A 26,015-nucleotide genomic window follows, 5' to 3' on the forward strand; every position below is an offset into this window, starting at 1 on the left:
GCTAGGAACTGGGGATTGTATTGGTGATCACAAAGGACCGAAATCGGTACAGTGTAAGGAAAAAAGAGGCAGGAGAGATCATAACTAATACAAGAGTTCCTAATTTTTTTGTGCTAGGGACCCCTTTGACAGGGGAGAAGGCACTGAGAGGCAGAGATGATGCTGTGGCATATTTCAGGGTTGGGGAATAGCTTGTATGACTGTGGAAACAGGCGATCTAGTATTAAACTTGGGGAATGGCTAGTAGTTCAGTTTGACTAGAGAATATTTCATCGGGAAAGTAATATATAACAAGGTTGGAATGGTAGGTGGGAACTAGATTTTAGGGGGCCTTAAATACCAGGTTAAAGAGTTTTTATTTTATTGTTTAGGACATGGGGGGTCATTGAAGGCTTTTGATCAGGGAGTAATATGGTCATTTCTTGGGGAAGATTATTTTGTCAGGTTGTGAAAGATAGATTGGAGAGAGGAGAGACTTGGAAGCAGAGAGACCAGTGAGGAGGTTTTTAATACAATTCAGACAGAATATGAATTAGGGTGGTGACCAGATTGAGAAGGGGAATGAGATCAAGAGTTGTTGTGGAGTCAGAATCAATAGATGTAGACAATAATTGGGTATTGAGGGTGAGAGTGAAGGAAGAGCTAAGTATGATTCTGAGGGGATAAAATTAGTTGACTGGGTGTTTGGTGATATCCCCAACAGAAGAAGAGAAGCTTGATGGAGGGAGTTCTATTTTAGAAATACTGACTTTGACATCTGTAAGGGACATCTTGGAGCAATTATCTAGAAAGCAGACAATTGCATGACTGAGATGTTGAGAGAGATGTTGAGAACTATCTATATGTATAGATATGGGAATCATTTATGTTGAGGTGTTAATTGAACTTATGGGAACAGATGAGCCCTTCATGAAAATGTTTGCAGAGAGAGAAGAAAAGATGCTCTAGGACAGAGCCCTAGTGGAACACTCACATTAAGAAGTCAGGAAAATGCATAAAGGTCTGGAAAGGGAGACTGAGATAAGTATGAAGAGAACCAGGAGAAAACAGTAGCATGGAGACCAAGAAGGGATTGCCCAGGAGGAGAAATTCAGTCAACAGTTTCAAAGGCTGTTGAACAATCACTGAGGACAGGATGGGAATTGAGAAAAGACTGTGGCTTAGTACTCAAGTGATCTTTGGTATCCTTGAAGAAAGTAACATCACTAGGATAATTGGGATGAAAAAGTCAGATTGCAAGGGACTGAGAAGTGGTTGAGTGGTGATGATGTCAAGGTAGCAAGTAAAGATGATTCTTCCTGGGAGGGTATTCAACCTTTCCTCTATTAGATTATAAACTCCTTGAGAGCAGGGCTTGGATCACATCAGTCTTTATGTTTTCATGGCCAAGAACAGTGCCTAGTATACAGCAGAGGGTTAGTAAATATTTGTTGAATGTCTAAATGAATGGTGGCCAAGCTCTGCTTTGGAACTGCCAAGAGGAAAATTGTTGGATTGAACAAGAGATGATAACAGGTGAAAGTCAGTGAGGCTTTGTGTATGCCAAGACCACTGGAAAATGAATAGGTAAGAAGATACTACTCTATTATATTTGATGGCATGAACAAGACTAACAGTATCCTGGAGAAGATTACACTCTGTAGCTGACTGATTACTTCCTACAGCTAAAGAAGTCTGAATGCCACATTGGAGGCTTACTAGTATGTAACTACAGTCAATTTACTTAAGTTCTCTGAAATTCAGCTTCCTCATTTAACCAGTGAGGATAATGATATTGTACCTACTTCATGGGAATATTTTGAGAATCATGTAAGTCAACAATGTATATTATGTACCTTGAAAGCCTTAAATTACCATCTAAACAAAGACACAAATGCAAGCTAGTGCCGCATGCTGACTGCCATGTTTTTAGGTAAGGGATCGACAAATTGGAGTGTTTCCCAAGGCGAGTGATTAGGATGATGAGAGGAGCATCAGAGATTTTATTTGAGATTTATTTGAAAAAAAAAAACTAAGGATGTTTCATTGGGAAAAGATAAGATTTTAGAGGGATATCCTGGCTGTCATCAGTATTTAGGCATTATGCTAAGCATTGAGGATAAAAAAAAAAGTAAAAGCAATTCCCACCCTCAAGGAGCTTACATTTTATTGAGGAAGATATAGTTGGGTACATATAAAATACTCTATGTAGAGTAGATGGGAGGCAATGCCTCTTGCAGAAGGCAAGCATTTGAGTTGTATCTTGAATGAAGCCAGGAATTCAGATTCTAAAAGCAGAGATAAAGAATAAGAGCATTCCAGGCATTAGAGACAGCCAGGGCAAAGTCATGGATATGAGAAATGTGGGTACCCTCAGTTTCTCCAAAGCCAAAAATGGTAAAGTGAGTACTTGTGGTTAAGGAAATGAAAATGACCCATGTCCTTGATTCTTGCTGCAGTGGCTATATGAAGATGTGGTGGGATGCTTGTCTTAGTATCAGGAAATCTTTAGTCTTTGTTTGACTCCTTACTGACTAGCTGTGTAACTTTAAATAAGTCATGGAATCATAAAATTTTAGAACTGAAAGAGACTCTGGAGAATTTGTAGTTCAACTTTTACCTACTCTCCAATCTCTGCTAACACATCCCTAAAATGTGGAATGGCCTTTGGGGTCCTCCAGGCCAACTTGGACAGTAATTTCTTCTGTAATATTCAGGTAAGTAGTTCATCAGCCTTCAGGGAGGCAGACCTTGGATTTTCATATGATTATAATTCTTTGGGAGTTTTTGTCTCACATCAAACTAAGTTCTAACTCTTGCAGCTTTCATTCATTGTTTCTATTTCTCTCTTTTGGGGCTACAGAGAACAAGTCTGATCCCTCTTTCATATGATAGTCCTTTTAGATACTTGAAGGCAGCTCTCAAGTCTTGCTTAAGTTTTGTCTTCTTTAGGAAGACCATAATTCCCCAGTTTCTTTAATCCATCCTCATATAAAATAGTCCTGATCTGCAGCTAGTCAATACCATTCCTAAAATGTACCTTGGTGTGACCAAGACAGAGTACAATGCAATGAGCATCTCCATCATTTTGGACTTAGTAATAAAACTGACATTTTTTAAATCACTTTTTAAAGTTTGTAAAATACTTTATATGCCTTACTTAATTCAACAACTCTGTGAGGTAATTGCTGTAGACATTCTTATACCCATTTTATAGATGCTGCTGCTGAGAACTCAAATTAAGTGACATGATTGCAGCTGGAAAGAATCCATTAGAATATATATTTTGGTCTTATTGATTCTAAGTTCTATATAAAATGCTACTCTTAATTTGATTTTAGTTCTAACTTTTTTTGTTTTTCTCACCATATTATTAATATGGATTGAGTTTACAATCTACTAAACACCCAAGGTCTCTTTTTCATGTATCTCTTGTCTATTCATGCTTACTTCATCTTGTACTTTTGTACTTGACTTTTTGAATGAAAATGGAGAATTTGACATTTATCCCTATAACATTAATTCAAATTTTAAAACATGATCAATTTGACAAAATAAATTCAAAGAAACAAAATGTAGAATTAAACCCTGACTTTGTATGCCATTTTATTAATTGTCTGTGCTTTTTGCATTCTTCATATTCATCCTTATTTATTGTATGATGAAATTCCCTTATTGATGTATCTCACCCTCCCATTTTTATATTCCAATCACAAATCACATCTCACCAAATCTAAGTGCTACCGATGAAGCTGAATTTACCTCTTTGACTTCTCTGAGTCTCTATTTCCTCACCTGTAAAGTAGTAATAATATTACCTGCTTGGCCCTAACTCTTAGAGTTGCACTTTATAAATGCCAGACAGATGTGAATTATTAGAGTTGTCATTATGTATAAATGGGAAGTAGAAGGGAAATAAGCATTTTTAAAGGCTCCTACTATGTGCCAGACATAATGCTAAATGCCTTTACAAATATTATCTAATTTGAGTCTCACCACAACCTTGGAGGCTGCTATTATCCTCATTTCATAGTTGAGGAAACTGAGGGAGAACAAGGTTAAGTGACTTGTCCAGGGTAACATAACTAATATGGATCAGAGGCTAGATTTGATCTCAAATTTTCCTGACTTCAGGCCCAGCACTCTGTCAACTACAATAACCTAACTGCCTCATAATTATATAAAAATAGCCAATGTCCTTTTTGCTTTGAATAATAATGATGATATCTTAGATTTGTAAAGTGCTTTATTTATACTGTCTCATTTAATCCTTTCAATAATCCTGTTTGTCCCCATTTTATAGACAACGATACTGAGATTGAGAGGTTAAGAAACTTTCTCAGTGCCATAGAGCTAATATATGCCTCAGGCAGGATTAGAACCCAAATCCTCTTCACTCCAAGGCCATCGTTCTATCCACTCTACCATCTAGCTGTACTTATCATGTTGTAGTTGTCTTTTTGAAATTTACTTTTGCTGAGTTTTATTGTTTCTCTTCTAGTGGACTTAATGGAGATAAAGGAAATCCGTCCAGGGAAAAATTCAAAAGACTTTGAACGTGGGAAAGCAAGTCGCCAGAAAGAAGATTGCTGCTTCACCATATTTTATGGCACTCAGTTTGTCCTCAACACCCTGAGTTTAGCAGGTACATTTCCTTTTTTTTTCTCCTGCCTTGTCTCCTTTCATCCCACCTGCCATATTTTCTTAAGTTAATTCTCTGACTGGGGAAAAAGTTCTCTAGGCAAGTTGATCAGTAAGACACCGTATTTTCTCCCATCCTGTAGCAAATAAAATAGTCAAACACTTGATATTTACCAGAAGAAAGTGTTTTAAAATCTTCAGTACTATTATCATCTGCCTTAAAGTCCTACCCTGACACATCATGGCATGGAAGATCATTCAATTCTAGAAACCAATACCAAGGAAGAAACATCTTTTGTTTGTTCTACCCCTTTGAAAGGCTCCACCTTTGGTCCCATTGTCTATAGTCAGAGGAACAACCTAGCCAAGTATGGAGCTGTTTATTACTCATTCGTTGGGTAATTGGGTGAGGAATTTCTTGGCCAAGGTAGCCCATGAAATAGATAAAAATATGAGACTCTTCAGTCCTTTGTAATCCTTTCTGATTTAGTGGCAGAAAAAAATCACAGAATCATAGATCTTCCCCTGGAAGAGATCTTAGAAGTCATTTTTTACAAACTTCTCATTTTACAGATGAAGAAATTGAGGCCCAAAGAGCTGAGTTAAATGACTTGTTGAAGGTTACAATGGTTTTAAGTGGGATTTGAACTCAGATCCTTTGGTTCCAAGTTCAGTACTCTCTCTAATTGTGCCACATAACTCCCTGTGAGAAAGGGATCAGAGGATATCAAGAATCAGTTTTCAGATAGTCTATAAATTTTAATTTAACTGTTGGTTCTTAAATATGAGACTTTAATCCAATAATGTGCATTAATATGGTATTGGAAAAACCACACCATAATCCACATTAACATTCTTGCTAAAAATGCAAAAGAAGAGACAAAGAAGTTGTAGCTAAATGAAGTCATGGCACATGGGTCTCCTTAGTGAAATCAAAAAAAGATTTGGCTGAGTTGGTTTCCTTGGGGCCCAAGGCCATCCTTTCCTGGGATATTTAGTCATCTTGCCTTATAGTCCTCAAGATGAACACCAGCAACTGGACCACCCTGAATATAATTGCAGTTTCTGGGCTACAGCATCTGTTCCAAAGGATGATGAATGTCAAGAAATTCTACAAAGACCAAATCAACTTAATTTATTTGAAAATAAGCATAGTGGATGGGAGTATGGCAAGAAATACCATAGAAAAAAATGAAGATGCAAAAGAGGACTCCTTTCTCCAATCCATATTTTACAAAGTTACCAGAATGATTTTTTCCAAAATCACAAGTTTGGCTGTGTTATTTATTTGCTCAAAATCCTTCAATGTTTCCCCTTTACATGTAAGATAAGATCCAAATAAGACTTAGGCTATGGAAAGAACAGACAGAAACTGAATGCAAATTGAAACATAACATTTCTCCATAAATTTTTGTCTAGTATGAGCAATATGTCTTCTTTCACAACATAAAAATATGGAAATATGACAGACAATATATATATATATAATTTTTATTACTTGCTTTCTCTGGAAGTGGGGAGGGATGGAAGGGAGAGAGAGCATGAATTGCAAAATATCAGAAAACTAATGTTTAAAAATTGTAATGATACATGATCTTGAAAAAAATAAATTTATTTTAGAAAAGATAAGATAAAAACTTCTTAGCTTGGTTTTTAAGGCCCTACAATCTGGTGGACAGCTACATGATATAGTGGATAGAGCACTGGGCCTAAAGTCAAGAAGACTCATCTTCCTAAGTTCAAATCTGGCCTCAGACACTTACTAGCTATGTGACCCTGGGCAAATCACTCAATCCTGTTTGCCTTAGTTTCTTTATCTGTAAAATAATTTGGAGAAGGAAATGGCAAACCACTCCAGTATCTTTGCCAAGAAAATCTCAAATGGGGTCACAAAGAGTCAGACAAGACTGAACAATAGTCTTGTGTCAGTCTACTTTTCTGACCTTTCTCTACATGACTTCTCTTTGTAAAATCTGTGTTAGCTAACCTGGATATTGCTCTGTTTTCAGAACTTACCAGGATATCTCTCACCCCCATGTTCTTATATACACTTTCTCCTATGAATGAATGAATGAATGAGAAAGAATCTATTAAATGTTTGCTATGAACAAAGTACTATGGTAGGCACTGGAGATACTGATAGAAAAACAAAGCATGGAAATCCTAGTCAACTCTGCTTTTCAGATTCCCAATATTCTGGATTCCCAATATTCCTTCAAGGATTAACTCAGATACTACCTATGCCATGATGTCTTCCCTAAGGGACCAGATAAAAATATTCTCTCCCTTTCAACTAGCAGTTGCTCTCTCCACTGCTCCTTTTACTTTCTGCCATATAGACTTATCTGCATATATGCTAAAAATCCCAGCAAAATATAGGCTTTTTGAGGGGGAGGGGCTTCTTAATTTTTGTCTTTGTATCCCCATTTCCTCCCAGGGTTTCTTGCACATAGTAGGTTCTTAATAAATGCATATTGAATTGAAGCCAAAGACTTGTGAATTAATCAGAAACTTCAATCATCCTTGTATGTCATTAATACTTCTTTTAAGAAGAGTTGGATTATTTTGAATATGCTGAATAGTATCATGAAAAATAAAATCTATTATATTTGACCAACCAGAAATTAATAGAAGTTATAGAAGTGTGAGTTGTTTCAGAATTAGCAGTCTGCATGCAATTAGCTTGTTAAAACAAAGGTTAAATTAAGAACAAATCCAAAGAAAGTAAAGAAATCAGATGGCAAGCCCTGTGTATACTTACAATAGCACCAGGTCCCCCTAGTTAACTAATTTATTGAAGCTAAAAAAGGGAAAATGAATAAAATTGATGCCATTGACCATATAGTATGTTTTCTTGTAACAAATGAAAATAATCATCTCAGTGAAGAGGTGAAAAGGGTCCAGAAACCACATCAACTAGCAAAGAGTAGGTCTTCTTACCAGGAGAGACATGACAACAAAAGACAATGTTGCTTAGAATAGAAACATTTGAAAAAAACATTATTATGTACCATAATGGAAGATTTTGAAGTGTTTGAACAGAAAAGATTATGAATTCCCTATACAGGAAAAAATGGAAAAAAAGAAAGCTTCTCATGAAATTAAGCCAAACTAGATGATTCTTAGGAGAATTTTAGACAAACGTGTAAGGGGGGCGGGGATAAAGATATAGTGGAAGAGAACTGTGAGAATTCCTTTAATGGTCTATTCTGTAGTAAGGAAATGAGGAAATCTATTGATGAAGTATTGATAAGATAAGAACTTTAAGAAGGTGTCTCTGAGCATACCGGCAAGGCAGAGTGCTGTGCATGAGATCAGAACTTGGAAGGAGGGAATCAGGCAAAAGATTCTGACAGCTGGTCAGAGCTTTTGGGAGCTACTGACGGGCTCCCTCTCTTTCTCTGGCTTCTGGTGAAGACAGACATCTCAGACCTTTCTCTTTACTCAGGGGAGTTAGTACTCTAAACCATCTAAAGAGGTTTTCCTACCCTCTTTAGCTTTGGCGGAGAACAGTTTTAGAGAAGAAAGATCTAAGGCTGTTTGCCTGGACTCTGGGCCATTTCAGGGTTACCCTTTTGTCATCCAGCCTTTGCCCTATTAGGCTGACTAATTGTGTTCACTTGGAGACATATTTAATAATTTTAAGTCAATTTTAATAAGGATTAGAGTTAGATTGTAGTCAGATAGCATTTTGGGTTTTTGAGTGAGTTTAGGCAGTTTTAGAGTAGTTGGAAGAACAGAAGAATTTGCCGTGAGGCAAATGTAGTGGGAAGTGGGCAGATGTAGTTCCCTTTTAGTGTTAAGACTTTCCTTGTTACTAATTCTTATATCTGTTAAATATAAATAAATATTTTTAAAAATAAATATATAGTCTCCAAGTAAGTTACATACTAGCCTGGTGAAGGGAAATCATTCCTGGCTTTCCTTCTGAGGGGAGAACTGAAAAATACTTTCGTGAACATCAACAAAGTATTTTTACCAGAGCATCTCCGTCAACAACAACAATAATAATCCTCAATATATCAATTCTTATACCCAGTGACATTGGAACAACCACATTTGGGCACAGTACCAGATGTACTATTCGAGGAAATGGAAATGGCAGTCAAAAAAATGAAATTAGGAAGAACATCTGGGTCTGGCTGAATATTTACAACAAAAAGTCTGTCCTTTAGGCAAAATAATTTTGAAGGCTCTTAGGGATTGAATTTCAAGAACTTTTAAGGGGAAGATCTAAAAAGAATGGAAAAAAACATAAATGGTGTTAAATTTTACTTTAAAAAAAGGCTTAAGGGGGCAGCTGGGTAGCTCAGTATATTGAGAGCCAGGCCTAGAGATGGGAGGTCCTAGGTTCAAATCTGGCCTCAGACACTTTCCAGCTGTGTGACCCTGGGCAAGTCACTGAACCCCCATTACCTAGCCCTTACCACTCTTCTGCCTTGAAGCCAATATTCCAAGATGAAAGGTAAGGGTTTTAAAAAAAAGGCACTTGAGAAGATAGTGGCTCATGACCCAAATACCTATTTTCTTATCTCTAAAATGTCTTTAAATATTGTCCTTGCATGTATCAAGTATATTTTTATTAAAATGTGTACAGCATACCTCAGTCACACAACTGCAAAATATACAAATATCTAAAAGTCAATCTACCAAGACAAATTCAAGATACATTAATACAGTGGCAAAAAACTTTTTACAGAAATAAAGGAAGACTTCAATAATTGGAGAAATACTTATAATTTGTGGTATATGGGTCATATCAAAAAAATTATTAAAAGACACCACCTAAATTAATTTATAGATTTTTTTGCAGTGCCAATCAAATTAGTACTAGTTTTGTAGAACTAGGTAGAATAATTACAGAATTCATCTGGAGAAAAAAAATCCAAAATCTCAAGGGAAATAACTAAAAATGTGGGAATAAAGGAGAAATAGCTCTTTAGAAATGAAACTACATCTTAAGTTATTAGTCAGCAAGACTGTCATACTATGTAAAAAAATAGATCAATGAAACAAACTGTGTAAGTAAGAATTATAAATAGTTAAACTCAGTAACCCAGTGTAAATAAACCTCCAAACATAAACTGCTTGAGGAAGGAGTCCCTATTTAAGGAGTCCCTTGCTGGGAAAACTGGAAGACTGTTTGGAAAAAAAGCCTAGCATTTTATATCATATACCATAATAATTTTCAAATGGATATCTGATATAAATATAAAATGTCACATAACAAATTGGAAGAAAATGACTAGAGGAACTTTTTACATTTATGACTAGGAGAGAATTTTTAACTACATAAAAGAAAGAAATCACTTAAAGATGAAGCAAACATTTTTAAATTTGAAAAAAAAAAAGCTACGGCATGAGCAAAATCAGTGTAACCAAAATGAGAAGGAAAAATGTCATTTGGATTACAAATACTGCCTCCACTACTTCAGATAAAAGTCTGATATCTAAGATATAAAAGGAATGAAATCAAATATGTAAAACCAAGAGTGATTCTCTAATAGACAAGTGTTGAAATAATATGAACAAATATTTCTTAAAAGAATTGGAAACAATTTACAATCATATGAAAGACTGCTCCATATTACTAATAAAAAGAGAAATGTAAATAAAAATAACTGATATTTTACATCACATATTTCAATTGGCAGATTGAAACAAAGATTCAGAATTATGTGAAAAAAGTCACTAAGCTATTCATACCCTGATTCAGAGATCCCACCACTAAGCATGTACCCCAAGAAAGTCAAAGCAGAAATAAAGGTCACACATATACCAAAATATTCATAGCAGGTTTTTTGGTGTGTATGGTTTCAAAGAGTTGGGAACAAAGTCAATGTTCATCAATTGCTAAATAAATTGAATGTAATTGTGTATTACTACCTCATAAGAAATAACAAATATGAAGAATTCAGAGAAACATGGGAAGACTTAGATGAACTGACACAGAATGAAGTAGGCTAAACTTGGAAAATAACATATCTAATGACTACAGCAGTGTAAATGGAACCATAAGACAAAACTGAACATTTTGTATGGTCAAACTTGTTCCTTGGAAGAGATCAGAGAACACCCCTACCTCCATTTGTTGGAAACCTGGACAGTGAATGTGGAATGCTGAGTTCATTGTCACAGATAAGTGTGTTGTCTGGTTTTTTTGAACTATTTAAAAAATTGTTTCAAGGGAAAGATTGCTGAGAATGTGAAGGGAGAGGGAGTATAATTAGAAATCATATGAAGTAAGAACAAAAAGTATAAGTAAAACTAAAAAGGAGAAAATATCAGAGAAGATAAGCTTTCAAAGGTGATTCTCTAGTTTATTCTCCACAAAGTTAAGACATAAGGTTTCTTCTTTATAGATTCTGAGGTTCTCCAGATGTTCCAGTTTGTGGAAGACTCTGTTGGCTCCGTTAAACACAGTATATCACAAAGTCTCATTGATGAGATTCAAGACCACTTAAAAGAAATTGGTTTAGTAAGTCATACAAGGACCATTCAAGTGGATAAAGACTTTATATTACCCAGATTATGGCATGCACTTGGATGGGTATGTGCTTTGAGCTAGATCACATATCTTGCACAGCTAAGTAGATAGGAAGATGAGCCTAGGATTAAATAGATGGAGGAGTAGGGGTAGATTATTTTGGGAAAATTGTACAGTAATTGATCCCAAACTTCTGTTTCTTGCCAAAGTTGATGGCTATGAGTCCTTAGTACCACAGACACACTGAAGATTCAAAATTATAGATGACTCAAAGGATAGGGGGAAAAGCTACATGTTTTAAGCCAGCATATTCCCAATGATGACTCAGATATGAGAAGGTATATAACATGCATCCCTCATGATAAATGTTGATGACCAAAAAAAAAAAAAAAGCTGAATTGATCATTTCTTGAGAGTTAGAGAAAGCAATAAATGGACAACCTTAGTATTATTTACTCTGGTATCCATGAAATATTAAAAGATTTTAAAGAAGTGTCCCAATTGATAAGAAAAGTATACCCAAATAGATCAAAATATTTGTAGCAACACTTTTTAAAAAAAATCATTGCCTTCTGCCTTAGAATCAATACTATATATTGGTTCTGAGGCAGAAGAGTGGTAAGGGCTAGGCAATGGGAGTTAAATGACTTGCCAGGGTCATACAACTAGGAAGTGTCTGAGGCCAGGATTGAACTCAGGACTTCCCATCTCTGGTCCTGGTTCTCAATTCACTGAATGACCTAAGCTGCCCTCTAGCAGAGTGGTACATGATTGAGACTTGCATGATTTTTTTTGATGTATTGATCAATTATGCTCATTTTTCTCTTCTTTTTTCTTCAAAATAGTATTTGTCATATGGATAACTCTCTGGGCAGAGAGAGGGTATTGGAGAAATTGATAAATAAAACAAAAGATATAAATAAAAGTTTATTTTTCAATTAACTCCAGTATGCTGCATAGATCTTCTATAGAAGATTTCTGTGAAGACATGGAAGAAATCTCATAGAATGCGAAACTTTAGATGGGTTATGATTTTTAGTGGTGGAAGAAGTATCCATAATGATAGGATGAAGGTTTTCTCAAAGTGTTCAAATATTAAAATATTGCTATTATTGGTGCTAAGAATCAAAAAGAGTCTAAACCAGATCTCTAGCAATCTTGAGCCTGTGAAATACTGTTGACTCTAGAAGAAACTATAAAAGATCTCTCTCTGGAGCAAGGAAAATAGCGATCACAAAGTATATGCCCCTTATTCTGTAGAAGGCATGAACTCCAGTATACCGATCTAGTTTTTTTACCTCATTTTTTTTGTTGTTGTGTTGTTGTCTTTTGATTTTTATATATTTATTTCTAAATATACCCTCTGATCTCTCCCACTAGGTGAGCTTTCTCTTGTAGCAAAGAAACAAAAAACAGTTAAAATCACCAAACCCATTGACTACCTCTGACTACTGTGATATATATCCCACAGTCCTTCCTTTCCTTATCCTCTATCTCCATCAATAAAAGGGTAAAGTGAAATTTTTTCATTTCTTCTTCAAGAGGAATTTTGGTTGTTATAATTACATAACATTAAATTTTGTATTATTATTCTTTGAATTCATATTATTGCATTAGTTCGTGTAAGTCTTCCCATTTTATTTCATTTCCTCTTTTTTTGTTATTTCTTATGACACAGTAATATACACTGTTTACATTCATGGACCACAATAATTCTTCCGTAACCATAAAATTATATATCTAGATTTGCAATAGACTTTAGAGATCACTGAAACCAACACCCCTATTTTAGAGAGATGAAGAAATGGAAGTTTAGAGGGGCTGAGTGATTTGACAAGAAGTAAATAGTAAGGGGCAGAGCCAGGTGATTCAAGCTCAGGTTCTGTGATTGTAAGTAAAGTATTCTTTCCACTCTATGAGATTGCCTCAGTCAGTGTGTCTTCACCTGTTTGCAGTTATTTGCTGCTATTTTAAGGGCAACTAAGAACATTTTGGGACTTTTGTTTCTGGGTACTGTGTGGGATTTTTGGCTAGAAGGGTAGACACATTTTCCTTATTCTTTTTGTATCTGATTTAGAAGTGAGGGAAAATTAGGTAATACATGAGAAGTGGAGAGAATACATTAATAGAAAAAAAGCACTAAAGGCATATTCTGAATAGGTATGAGCTCACAGAAGCCATTTGCCCATGGTTAATATATTCTAAGAAATTGCTTAGTAATTCTTAAAATACTTTTGAAATGTGAGCCATTAAGAAGAAATATTCGATTTTATCACCAGCTCCACTCTCCCATCTTGACTCCAAGCTTGTGAAATCTTGCTGCATGTTTAGAGCTGTCCTTCTGGAACAAGCTCTCCTCTTCAGGATCATTTCACTCAACATTGTATTCTAATGGCACTTGTTAATAGAATGACTTCAACACTCAAAGTGTTAAAATTTTTTAAAAAGACTTTAATGTTTCAGGGAGCAGCTTTTAGAAAAAAGAGATATGTGAAGCAGCCTCTTTCCCAGAATAAAGTATATTCAGATTTGAAACTGGCTTGTGTTATCCAACATGGTCATAATGAGTATCTGGTATATTAATGGATAATTATGGAAATTATCCCTTTGCTCTGTTGCCTCCATTGTACCATTACTTAGTCATGCATTAAGATACCTAGATACAGAAATAAGAGAAATCTGTCTTAGTCCCATTTCTGCCACTAAATGACCATAAGACTTTGGACAAGTCACATCTCCCTGATCCTCAGTTTACTCATTTGTTATATGCAGCTCAGTAGGGCAGAAGATAGAGTGTTAGACTTGGAGTTGGGAAAGCTCAGGTTTCTGAGTCCAAATCTGGCCTCAGACACTTACTATCTGTGTAACCTTGAGAAAGTCACTTCACCCTGTTGCCTCAGTTTTCCTCATCTGCCAAATGAGCTGGAAAAGGAAATGGCAAACCACTCTAATATCTTTACAAAGAAAACCCAAATGGAATCATGAAAAGTCAGATATGACTGAGCCCTAACAACAAAATGAGAAGACTGGAAAGGATGATCACTAAGACTCTTCCCATCACTGACATTCACACTAATAAACTTGGTGTTTCCTCTCTTCTGTTTTTATTATTATAAAACCAATTTTTATCTCAGTAATTCCAAAGATTGGTGGTTTTGTGGATATGGATATTTCTTCCAATGATATAAAGTAACATAGCAGAATGGCATATTAGTGGTATCATGGAATCAAACTTCATCACTTAGATACCAACCTCAGTTTTCCAGTGTTGAACCTCTATCCTCTCTTTAGATTATTACTTCAAGGCTTTCCAGGGGGAAAAGGTTTTTCTTGCAAAGAAGGTCTGTCTCCACTTTTGGTTGGTGAGATTCTAGAGACTTTGTGGCTATTAAGAGGATCTGTTGAAGCTTTAGCTTTTACCATATGTTTTCAATGGCAGGACTAATATGATTGAGAATCTCTTGAGAACCTCAGGGACCCTTTCCATCTAGATCTGCCGGGCAGCAGACCTTGAGATCCAAGATCAGGGGGCACTTGAGCCAAATCACCCACCAGGCATCCCATGTAACAGTTCCTCTCTTCATCTTTTCAGCTGACTCCAAGGATGACGCTAGTAAATGGCTTTGTGGCTTGACAATTTTGCACCAAGAAGCCCAGAATGCCTCAACACCAACTATTACTGAGAGGTACTTCATCTTTTCCATTTTCTTTTGTTTATTTTGGGATGTTTGGGGAAGCTGTTTTGTAGGTGGGCAGTTGAACCCACATGAATCGGAGGACTTGTTAGTTCCACAGCTAGTATTTGTCAAGAGCAACACTTGAATCCTGGTTTTCCTAACTTTAAGGATAGTTCTCTGTCCTTTGCACCACATGGTCTCATGCATTATGATCAGTAATGCATTGAAATTGGGAGAGAACAAAACACTCAAATAGTATTAAATGAAAAAAGGTGGTGACTTAATATGGGATTAATATGAATTGAACTGACAGCATTCAATCCAAGTTCTCTTGGTCCTAAGGTTCTTTAGAAAATTTAAATGGCTTATACTTTAATTTGTGCCACAGTTGAAAGATCTCTAGTCTAAGAGTGAAAAAAATTAACTTTCTGTCCTATCACAGGACAAAATTAACTCCATGTCCTAAATAGGTATGTGAATGCAAGAAAATATTGCTAATTTTTTGTCTTTCATTTTTTTTCTAGCTGGCTAAGAAAGCAAATTTATTCTGTAGATCAAACTCGGAAAAATAGGTAAGAATGTTTTACAGTTTATTTTCTGGTTTATTTGAATTCTAATTGTCATTTCCATGTGTTAGAGAATAAAAACATATTTTATAGAGAGGAGAATATTAGGTAGTTGTAGGCATGTGTCATCATCAAAGAGCAAAACAGCTTGAGGATTATTGCTGTTTATTAAGACTCTTAGGGTAGTTGAGTGGATCAGTGGATAGAGAGCCAGGCTGGGAGACATAAAGTCCTGGGTTCAGATCTGACTTCAGATACTTCTTAGCTGTGTGACCCCACTTAATTCCAAATGCCTAGCCCTTACCACTCTTCTGCCTTGTAACCAATACTTAATTGGTTAAGGTAAGTCATAAGGTAAAGATGAAAAAATCAACAACACAACTTTACCGATTTCATGGAGGCTTAGAGATAACCCCAAGTTCTTGAAGGCTCTGCTGGGGGGAATACAAGATTGATAGGTTTTACCATGCTAGAGAAATCTGAGCTTTAGATAAAGGCTTAGGGTTGGTCATTGTATCTGTCAAGGCTCCCAGCAAAGATGGCAGGTGTGAGGTTCTAGCCAAACCCAGCTCTTTCAAAGCACCTTGAGAACAATAAAAAATTCTGCTAAATAATGCAAGATATTAACTAATAGAAGAGATGAAAGAAGGAAAGATTCAATAAGATCCATTAAAAAAACAACTACATTCAGGAAGATATTCCTACCAATGAATGGCAAACATTATTTGTTTGCCAAGATCTTTAGGGCCAACAGTCTTTGCCAGTGGAAGGAGTGTCCACACTAATTAAGTGGCAGATATTTTGAAATACCAAAATGAAAAAAAAATGAATGTAAAGAATATGAGCTCTGATTTCAGAGGACCTGGGTTCAGATATTACCACTAATACTGTGTAAATTTGAGGAAGTCACTTAACTTCCTTTGGCCTTAATGGTTTCTAACTTTTAAAAGGAAAGGATCTAGCTGTAGATCAGTGCTTCCTATGACCCTATGATTCAGGGGACCTCTTTAAAATGAAAAGACTTGGTTTACTTTGACCTAACCTAGCTGCCAATATCTCACTGCTGGTAAAAGAAGAGGCTTCCTATTGTAAGAAGTTTACAATGTATTGTGTATTTTTAGTGTCCAGGTAGCCTGCTTTCAGGGCTCAAGATTGTCCTGAGTAACCTTTGGCTCCCTGGTGTCCTGGAGCTTGTCCTTCTCTCAAGTATTTACTGGGAGGGAGGCTGGGTTAGCAGCTCTTATTTCTCTTCTATAACTGGCCTGTTGTAAGCTGGACCATCTGGGAGAACTTTGGAGGGGTCCTAAGGAAAGTTACTGGTTTTTTGCTTTGGGGGGTGGGGGACCTCTTCCTCAGATTTTCCCAAAACTAGGGGGAGGATCAGTTTGTATTTCAAGTTTTATTCTTTGCTGACTGTAAGAGAACTTTAACTTGTTCAAATTATTTGGGAGCATCAAGGAATTTACAAATTTATTTGGTAGTCTCATCCTTTCCGGGCCAAGGATAGTATGTTCTATGATTGTCTTCTTTATGTAGATGACTTGTGAACTGTGAACAAAACTGAGATATTCTGGTATCTTGGGCACCTATTTCCCAGCCTTGGGTATCCAGGAAATGTTATTTGGTGCTGTTTGCTTTGGCATTGCCACACTGACAACAAAACATGGATTTTTCCCCAGCATTAAGCCTCTGGATATATTTCTCTTCTCTGTGTCCAAGTCTAGCTTTATTTTTCAGGACTGGGTCAAACTATTATTTTTGGTGCCATTTTTCCAGCCCCTTTGCTTATATCATCTTCTAGAATATCTCAATATCTTTCTTGTTGTTCAGTTGTTTCATTTGTGCCTGACATTTTTGAGTCACCATTTGGGTTTTCTTGGCAAAGATACTGGAGTGGTTTTCCATTTCCTTTTACAACAGCTCCTTTTACAGATGAGTAAACCAAGGCAGATAGACTTAAGTGACTTGTCCCAGGGTCACGCAGCTATTAAGTGTCTGAGACAAGATTTCACCTCAGGAAGATGAAGGTCAGACATTCTATCCACTGCACCACCTCACTGCTGTTTCTTTGGTCTTCTGCCTTTCACGTCCATGAAAACTCTTTTGCTGCTACCTGGATCCTAACCAGAAGTAATCTCTCTCCCAGAATAGTCATAATGCTTGTTACTTTTTCCTAATCCTTCCTCATCTTTTACACATTGCTCCTCTTCATTTTCTCTCCATTCCCGTGATGCCGGCTTTCTTGCTTTCCTTCTCACATGCAATCCCATAAACTCCATTCCTTTTCCCATCTCAGATGCTTTCCCTCTGCTTCTCTGCCTCATGGTTTCCTTCAAGACTCAGCTAAAACCTCATTTTCAGCAAAAAAGTCTTCCATCAGTTCCCTTTCTGCTAGCGCCTGACCTCTGAGATTACCTTTAGTTTATCTTCTGTTTATACGTGTGTATATGTGTATATATATTATATATATGTATGAATATAAATTTTTGTGTGTTGTCTCCCTCATTAGCCCATGAGCTTCTTGAGGGCAGGAACTATTTCCACCATTCTTTGTATGCCCAGCTCTTAGCACAGTGCCTGATGTATAGTAGGTTTTTAGTAGAAACTTGTTGATTCAATTTGACTTTAGAAGCACAGAATAGGGAGCAGTTCGGTGCTCAGTGGATTGAGAGCCAGGCCTAGAGATGGGTTCAAATCTGGCCTCAGACACTTCCTAGCTGTGTGATCTTGAGCAAGCCGTTTAACCCCCATTGCCTAGCCCTTACCACTCTTCTGCCTTGGAACCAAAACACAGTATTGATTCTAAGACAGAAGATAAGGGTTAAAAAAAAGGCAGCATAAGACCTTGTAGTAATAGGTTCTCAATTAATAGTGGGGTGGTATAAATTTGATAAAAAAGTTTTGTAGGCTTGTCAAGTACTGCCCAAATATACATGTTTTGTCTTGGACTGCTCTTATGATTCCAGTGGTATTAGAAAACCCCATGTGAGAGCCCCTGCCTGGCCAGTTAGCCCTAGATGACTTTCTTGTATTGTGGAATTAAAAACAACAACAAACCTTGGGTATCTTGCAGCCTATTTATCGTCTAATTGACTCAGAAACTGAAGCACAGAACTGTATCTCTGGAATAATTGCCCTGATGCCTTAATTCTAGAGGGCTTTGCCTTCGGAGAGTGGAAGAGACATGACCTTTGGGGTGGAATGTGGTTTGAAGGGGGTCAAGATCTGGGCCAGAGAGACTAGAGTGGAGGCTGCTGTACTAGTCTAGTGAGGAGTTGTTAGGAAGGTCTGAGCTGGAGCGGTGGCTTTCTTAGTGGAGAGAGGTACATTTGGCTGCATTTTCTGCTGCTCATTTTGCTCAAAAACCAATTGGAACCACTCGCTTTTTCTCTACCCAGAAATAAAAGTGAATAATTTAGCATCACATCAGGACAGGGTGTTTTCTCAGGCAATAATTATATTTTGTCAACTGTTTATTTCATGGGGTGCTGATTGGTTTGTAAGCAAGAAAATATGGGCTCAAGAAAAGTTCTCAAAATCAAGATCTGTAAAAACTTTCTCTGAAGAGGGAGTTACAAAGGGGTTTGGGAGCAGCAACTGTGTGCCTTGCAGCTGTTCTCAGGCTGTCAGGTAAGGAATCCCAAAAGAAGTCAGGGAAAATAGGACACCAGGAAGAAGGCTGACATCTTGTTGGCTAATGAGGTAGCATGGGGTTGCCAATAAACCATTGAACTAGGAGTTGGAGGGACCTGGGTTTAAAGTCCACCCCATATCCTTATTAGCTTTGTGACCTTGGGTAAGTCTCTTCTCTCTTAGCCTTAGATATCTCTTCATCTCCAAAATGGGGTTAATTAATACCATCCAGCTCATGTGAGTTTTTAAAAAAAATTCCTACTTTCTGTAGTAAGAATTGATTCTAAAGTAGAAGGATGGTAAAGGCAACTGGGGTTAAATGTCCTGCCCAGAGTCACATAGCTAGAAAATATGTGAAGGCAGGTTTGAACCCAAGACCCCTCCCATCTCTAGACCTGGCTCTCAATCCACTGAGCCACCTAGCTGTTTCCTCACATGAGTTTTAAGAATCGAATCAGTTAAAGCGTATGCTTTGTTTTGAAAAAGTTAATATACTATATAAATGTAAGCTATAACCTTTATGTGATAGTAGAATTTTATATGATTTCCTTCCCATTCCTGCCTATATGACTTTGATTTCTTGAAGAAGGAAGAGGAGCTACATTGGGTTCCATTACTCAGATCCCTTTTCTTTTACTGGACTGGCCTGGTGTTAGGTACCCCTTTGGGAATTATGTTAGCTATTTGAGCTTATAAAGACATACTTTATTTTCAAGTCTGTAGATGAGCTTGTTGGTAAAACCCTCGTGCCTTTGCCTGGGTCCAGGACCTCATGCCCCAGCCAGTCAGAAGGAAAGAAAGGCCACTCAGATGACCCCCTCTGGTCAAAGTTATGCTATGTCATTCCATAGTTAAAGTGGGTCATGTCACAGAATTTTGTGTGTGAGTGTGTGTGTGTGTGTGTGTGTGTGAATGAGAGAGAGAGAGAGAGAGAGAGAGAGAGAGAGAGAGAGAGAGAGAGAGAGAGAGACAGAGAGAGACAGAGAGAGACAGAGAGAGAGACAGAGAGAGAGACAGAGAGAGAGACAGAGAGAGAGACAGAGAGAGAGACAGAGAGAGAGACAGAGAGAGAGAGAGAGACAGAGAGAGAGAGAGGCAGAGAGAGAGAGAGGCAGAGAGAGAGAGAGAGAGAGAGAGAAGAATGAATGGGCATACAACAAGGAATCAAGGAGAAAAATAATTATAATTTAAAAAAATGAACACTGGTAGGTAAAATGTGATTGGAATCAAAGCATTCACATCAAGTGTCCTGCTGACCAAGGGGAGATGAGATCCACATTGTCTGGATAATGGAGACATCAGACTCGGTCTTTATCTCCTTGGTGTGTAGGAATATGGGTGACTATTGGTTTTTTCATGTGAGATTTGTAGGGAAACTGGGGCTTTGGACAGATGTGATTGGGAATCTTCTTCCTCCCCAGTCCCCCTTTTGCTCCCAAGCTCAGAATATACGTCAGAAGGGCAATGCTGCCTAGCAGTCAGGTCTGTCTCAGGCTACTTTAGGAGAGGCACAGAATCTAGAATGATGGAAGTAAGGAGTGCTCTGTCCTGTCAGACCCTGGGCACAAAGGTGTCTCAATGGATTGAGATGAGAGTAGACTTAGAGATGGGAGGTCCTCTGTTCAAATCTGATCTCAGACACTTCCTAGCAGTGTGACCCTGGGAAAGTCACTTAAGCCTGCTTGCCTAGACCTTACTGCTCTTCTGCCTTGAAACCAATACACAGTACTGATTCTAAGATGGAAAGTAAGGGTTAAAAAAAAAAGAAGCATGTTCACAAGCTGGAGAACATTCAGAGGAGGGTGACCAGGATGTTGAACAATCTTACTGTGGCACAGTGGAGATGCTTCTATATATTGGACCCTGGGCAACTCATGTAGGTCTTAGTTTCCCCAAGTGCATGGTTCAGATTAGATGGAACACAAAGAGTGCCTCAGCTGGACTCAGGAAGACCCGAGTTAGATGAAGCTTCTGTTACTAGCTGTGCTATCCTGGGCAAAACACTTAATCTCTCTACTTCAGTTTCCTTATTTGTATAGTGAGGAAAATTATAGCACCTATCTCCAAATATTGTGAGGATTAGATGGAATAATATTTGTAAAGATATTTGCCAGCTTTAAAGCACTATGTAAATGACCAACTATTTATTGTTATTGTTATTAATTATTTATATAATTTCTGAGGTCTCCTCTAGCTCCACATCTGTGTTGCCACATTGGAGTAGAAATTATTTATAAGGAAATAAAGAATTGATCATTCAATTTTCAAACTAATTTAAGTGTAAGGTTATTTAAAAAAAGGTAATCTTTAGCTAAATTAACTTTTTGTTTTTCCATTGTATTATTTCTGAATCTTTACACCATGAGCCCTCCCTTATAGCAAAGAAAAATAGTGAAATAGGGCATGTATGTAGCATTTTATCTATACCCATAGTCCCTTGCTTCTACCAAGAGAAGGAAGGTGCTTATTCATATCTCTGAGATTAAGATTAGTCATGAAGAGTTCTAACTATGCCTGTCCTACACCTGTCTCTGGTATAGAGTGAAGAGGGCTCTGAATCTGGAGTCAAAGGCCTCAGTTTGAGTCTTGGTTCTATTATTTACTCCCTTTGTGATGAGCTTGGATACTTAATGTCTTTGGTCCTTAGTTTCCTCATCTGCAAAATTAGAATGTTGGACTAGATGCTCTTTAAGGTTTCTTTCTGAGTTTAAACCCTATGATTCTGTAATCCTCAGTGCCTATATTTACTCCCTGACAGCCTTCTTCTTGGCTTCTAACCCAGGCTGACCCAGGCTCTCATGTTTATTTTCTATCTCAAGTGGGAGGACCTTTGAGCCAGACCTCATAGAAAAAGGACCTCAGAGGACATTTCTTTGAGCTACTTATTCCTAGTAAACCCCCTTCTGTAATTTCCCTGAGAAGTAATCATCCAGCTTCAGGGTGTGTACTGCTAACAATGGAGTGTTCACTATTTTGTGAAGGAGTCCATTTTTATTTTTCTACTTTTGGACAACTGAGATTTTTAAGAAAGTTTTTATTGTTTGAGTCCGAATCTAACTCCTTGTAACTTTAACTGTTGGTCGTAGTTCTGCCCCCATGGGCAGTGGTGTCAAATTCAAATAGAAATGGGACCCACTAATCCATACATAAAGATCTCTGCAGCTGCTTGCTGTTTAGTCATGTCTGATTCTTCATGGCCCCATGGACCATAGCACCCCAGGCTTTTTTGTCTTTCATTATTTCTCAAAATCTGTCTAAGTTCATGTCTGTTGTTTCCATGACACTATCTGTCCATCTTATTCTCTACCTTTCTCATTTTCTTTTGCCTTCAGTCTTCTCCAACATCAGTCTTTTTCAGTGAGTCACGTCTTCTCATAATATGGCCAAAGTATTTAAAAGTCAGCTTCATATTCACCTTCCAGTGGAGTTTGGTTTTTTAAAGTGTTGTCTGATTTGATCTCCTTGCTGTCCAAGGGATTCTTGAAAGCATCTGCTTATTGACTTAGTTTTTAAATGTGTTATCCGTGTTTTACTGTATTTTTATTCATTTTGTTAAATATCTTCCCAATTACATTTTAATCTCTTTGAAATAGAACTCAGGAAGAATTCAATTGTAGGCCACAGTGTAGCCCTTGGCTGTGGTTGACACCTCTAGAGTTACTTCCTCTCTCGGGTTAGTGCTTCTGAAAAGTATCTGCCTTATTTTTGTAACTGCATCCTTGCTTTTGGACCAAGCACGTTTATATCCTCATCCTCTTCTGCTCTTGTCCCTGGATTGTATGGAGAACAATAGATGGGCACAAATCTAGCTAAGACTGAATTTACTTCATTAAGGTAGAACAAACTTCTGCTTTTTAGGTATGACACTCCTTCCTCTGAGGGTACCTTTTTTCTTAAAAAAAAAAAGTTATATTGATGCCTTTTTAAAAAAACAGTGACCATTTCTCAATATTCTTTTAATGTCTCCTCCCAGTGAACAAAGAAAAAGGGTCAACCAAAACTACCCGTTGGAACAGATGGCTAAGGTGTTCAGCTGAATGGGATGTGACTCTGTTAATCAATAAACATTTATTAAGTACCTGTTCTGGTCTCTTGGGTATAAGAAAACAAAGTTGAGTGCCCTAAATTTCAGGGAGTTTATATTCTAAAGGTGAAACATGATGTCCAGCATAATTGAACCAATTCACAGCTTGACCAATATTGTATTAATTTGCTTGTCATCCCACATCCCCCTTGTTGAACAAGGGAAGCGGCTATTGTGGAACAAAATGACATTTTTTGTAAAGATAATTTAAGCTGAAGTATAGTAGGGGAATTTGTAGAAACTCCAGGGAATAGGACTGTTTCCTTGCAACGCCTGCTTTCTACAAGGGAATATATCTAAAGTCAGCAGATGCTTTGAGCTAAGTTAGTAGAAATTGCTTACCTTTCATTCTTGTTGTAAAGACCCAGTCAATTCTAGGGCTTCAAAACTTACCATAACATATTCTGTATCTATCCCTTGCCACCTCTCTGTTTTCTATTCCTCCACATTTTTCTGGCCAAATGTTTTACATTATTTTTGCCATTCTTTTGAATGTCATTATTTCTAACATCTCTGTTTTTGTAGCTAACTTTTTCTGGAAATGAGTACCAAGTTGTGGATGCCCAGTGTGGTACCCAAAACTGAACACAATACATTGGATATATTTTAGATCCACATAAAACCACAGGATTTCAGAGTTATAAGGAATCTTTAGGACTCTCTAGTTTTGTGACTTCACAAGAACCCTTGTAAGGTATCCCTGACAAATGGTTATCCAACTTTGCTTTGCAATCTTTGGTAAAGAGAAATCACTATTCTGGCCAAGGAACTGAATTCTACTTTTGCATATTTCTGATTTCTGTTTTTCTTGATATTTTCCAATGTGATGTCTACCTATTCCCCCTACTTTTCCCTTTTAAGGCCAAGAAGAACAAGGCTAATCCCACTTTTATGTAAGAGCCCTTCAAATACTTGAAGACAGCTCTCTCAATCTTTCCATTTCCTGCCTCCAATCCATGCTGATATTTTTCCAGTAATTCTCAATGTCACTTCTAATGGAGTTCTCTGCATTTGGGGCCCAGCTTCATTCCTCTAACTTCTGGTATAGCTCCCTCTGTTACCCTCTTGTGATCTTTATTGGCCCATCTTGTACCCTCTGGGCCTTTGCTCTTCATCCCATTTTAACCTAGATGAGTTCTCTCTGGCTTCCAGAGCTCCATCACCACATTAGTTGCTGGAGTCATTCCGATTATGTGACAGAGGCTGGCACTAGAGAAAAAATGCCAAGCTGAAGAGTATGTGAAAGTGATCACTTCGATGGGGGAGGAGCCCCAGGAGTGGAATCTGAAGGAGGAGGAGACTCTGGCTGGGAGAACAGTGGTCTTGAGAAGTCAAAGAGAGAAGTTGGGAAAAAGACTTTCTCCTGAGGGGTACCCACTTTTCCTGCTGGTGACTGGAAATCTTTCTCCCCACCAAACACTTCCCAATTGAAGGGACTTTTCTGAAGAGAAATCTGAGCAGACTTTACCTCAGCTCCTATTGCCCAGGGGTGTGTCAACCTGACTTTCTTTCAGGGGGCTCAGACTGCCAAGGCCTGAATTCCCCCCAAACTCGAGGGGGGAGAGGAAAGGGTTTAGATAGAGACAGGGACCCCCTTTTCTCACTTTACTTTTCCCATTCTTCCCTGCCTGTTATTTCCTTTTGTATTACCTGATTGAGTTAACATTAAAAGTTATCTGTTCCCCAAGTTGAGTATGAGTGAATGGATCAAGGGGAGACCTTTTGGTCTCAAGTAGTGGAGGGGGGGACAAGAGGGACAAGAGAGAACTGGGGAGAGCAGCTTTATCTAAGGAGGGAAGGCAGAAGGGGGAAAATCTTCAAACCCCCTCTCCTCTTGCTGAGCCAACCCATTATATCTTCTATCTCCCCTGAACCCCACTTTGAGAAGGGGGTTCTCCTCTCTTTCTCCCTCTCCATACTGAAAGTCCAAGCTTCCCTCGGGGTACAAACTTCCCTCTTTTATCTTTTTTTTAATACAGTATACACATGTATGAAAATAGTTCTATGCACAGTTCTATACATTACTTTTATAGTCATTCATACTTACATTGCAATATTGCTTCTGCCTCAATCATCCTACAGAATTCATTTTCTCAATGTAGCTAACTGAGATCACTTACAGAAAAATACAATGACTTGCTTTTTTGTCAGTTCTCATCCTCTTAGATGTTTCACTGTTGACTTTCCTGTTCTTCTAAATATTCTCTCCTGCATTGACTTCAGAGATATTGTATAGTCTCGGTTCTCCTCTTATCTTTCTGTTAATCTAACATACAACTTTGCATCAAATTTCATTAAAGTATGTACTCAGATTAAAAAAAAACTATTAAAAAAGGTAAAAGCAGGGAAATTTGGAAAAGAAAAGTGGGAAAAGGGGGTTCCTGTCTCTATCTAAACCCTTTCCCCTTCCTCCTCAAGTTTGGGGGGAACTCAGGCCTTGGCAGCTTGAACCCCCTGAGAGAAAGTCAGGTTGACACACCCCTGGGCAATAGGAGCTGAGGTAAAGTCTGTTCAGGTTTCTCTTCAGAAAAGTCCCTTTATTTGGGAAGTGTTTGGTGGGGGGAAAGATTTCCAGTCACCAGCAGGAAAAGTGGGTACCCGTCAGGAGAAAATCTTTTTCCCAACTTCTATCTTTGGCTTCTCAAGACCAAGAGACCCTCCTCTGTCACAGTTCCTAACTTGTCCTTAGAGGTGTTAATATACTGCGTTCCTAGTAGTTTCATTTATACAAGTTTGGAGTTTTTCAGAAAGAACTTATCTGGGTAAGCCATGGGTAGATTCCTACCCTCACTTCTGTCTGTTTTCTTCCTCATTTTCTGTTGAAAATGACTAATGGGTCTCTCTCTAAGCACTTTACAAATATTATCTCATTTGATCTCAAGAGAAGGGACTCTACTCTGTGTCTTCTTGAATCCCTTACCATGCCCAGCATATGATAAGTGCTTGGC

General features: G+C 37.7%; 1 protein-coding gene across 2 annotated transcripts in view; it reads left to right on the top strand.

The window, feature by feature from the left end:
* PLCG2 (phospholipase C gamma 2) overlaps positions 1–26,015 on the top strand; it is a 183,977-nt gene that overhangs the window by 63,076 nt on the left and 94,886 nt on the right. For both annotated transcript variants that reach the window (XM_007476120.2, XM_001371741.4), the window contains exons 3-5: positions 4,481–4,624; positions 14,700–14,793; positions 15,309–15,356. In XM_007476120.2, the coding sequence (XP_007476182.1) occupies positions 4,481–4,624; positions 14,700–14,793; positions 15,309–15,356 (286 nt within the window). The remainder of the gene's footprint in view (positions 1–4,480; positions 4,625–14,699; positions 14,794–15,308; positions 15,357–26,015) is intronic.

The sequence above is a fragment of the Monodelphis domestica genome, chromosome 1 (assembly GCF_027887165.1).
Source record: "Monodelphis domestica isolate mMonDom1 chromosome 1, mMonDom1.pri, whole genome shotgun sequence".
In the NCBI taxonomy this organism is placed as follows: Eukaryota; Metazoa; Chordata; class Mammalia; order Didelphimorphia; family Didelphidae; genus Monodelphis; species Monodelphis domestica.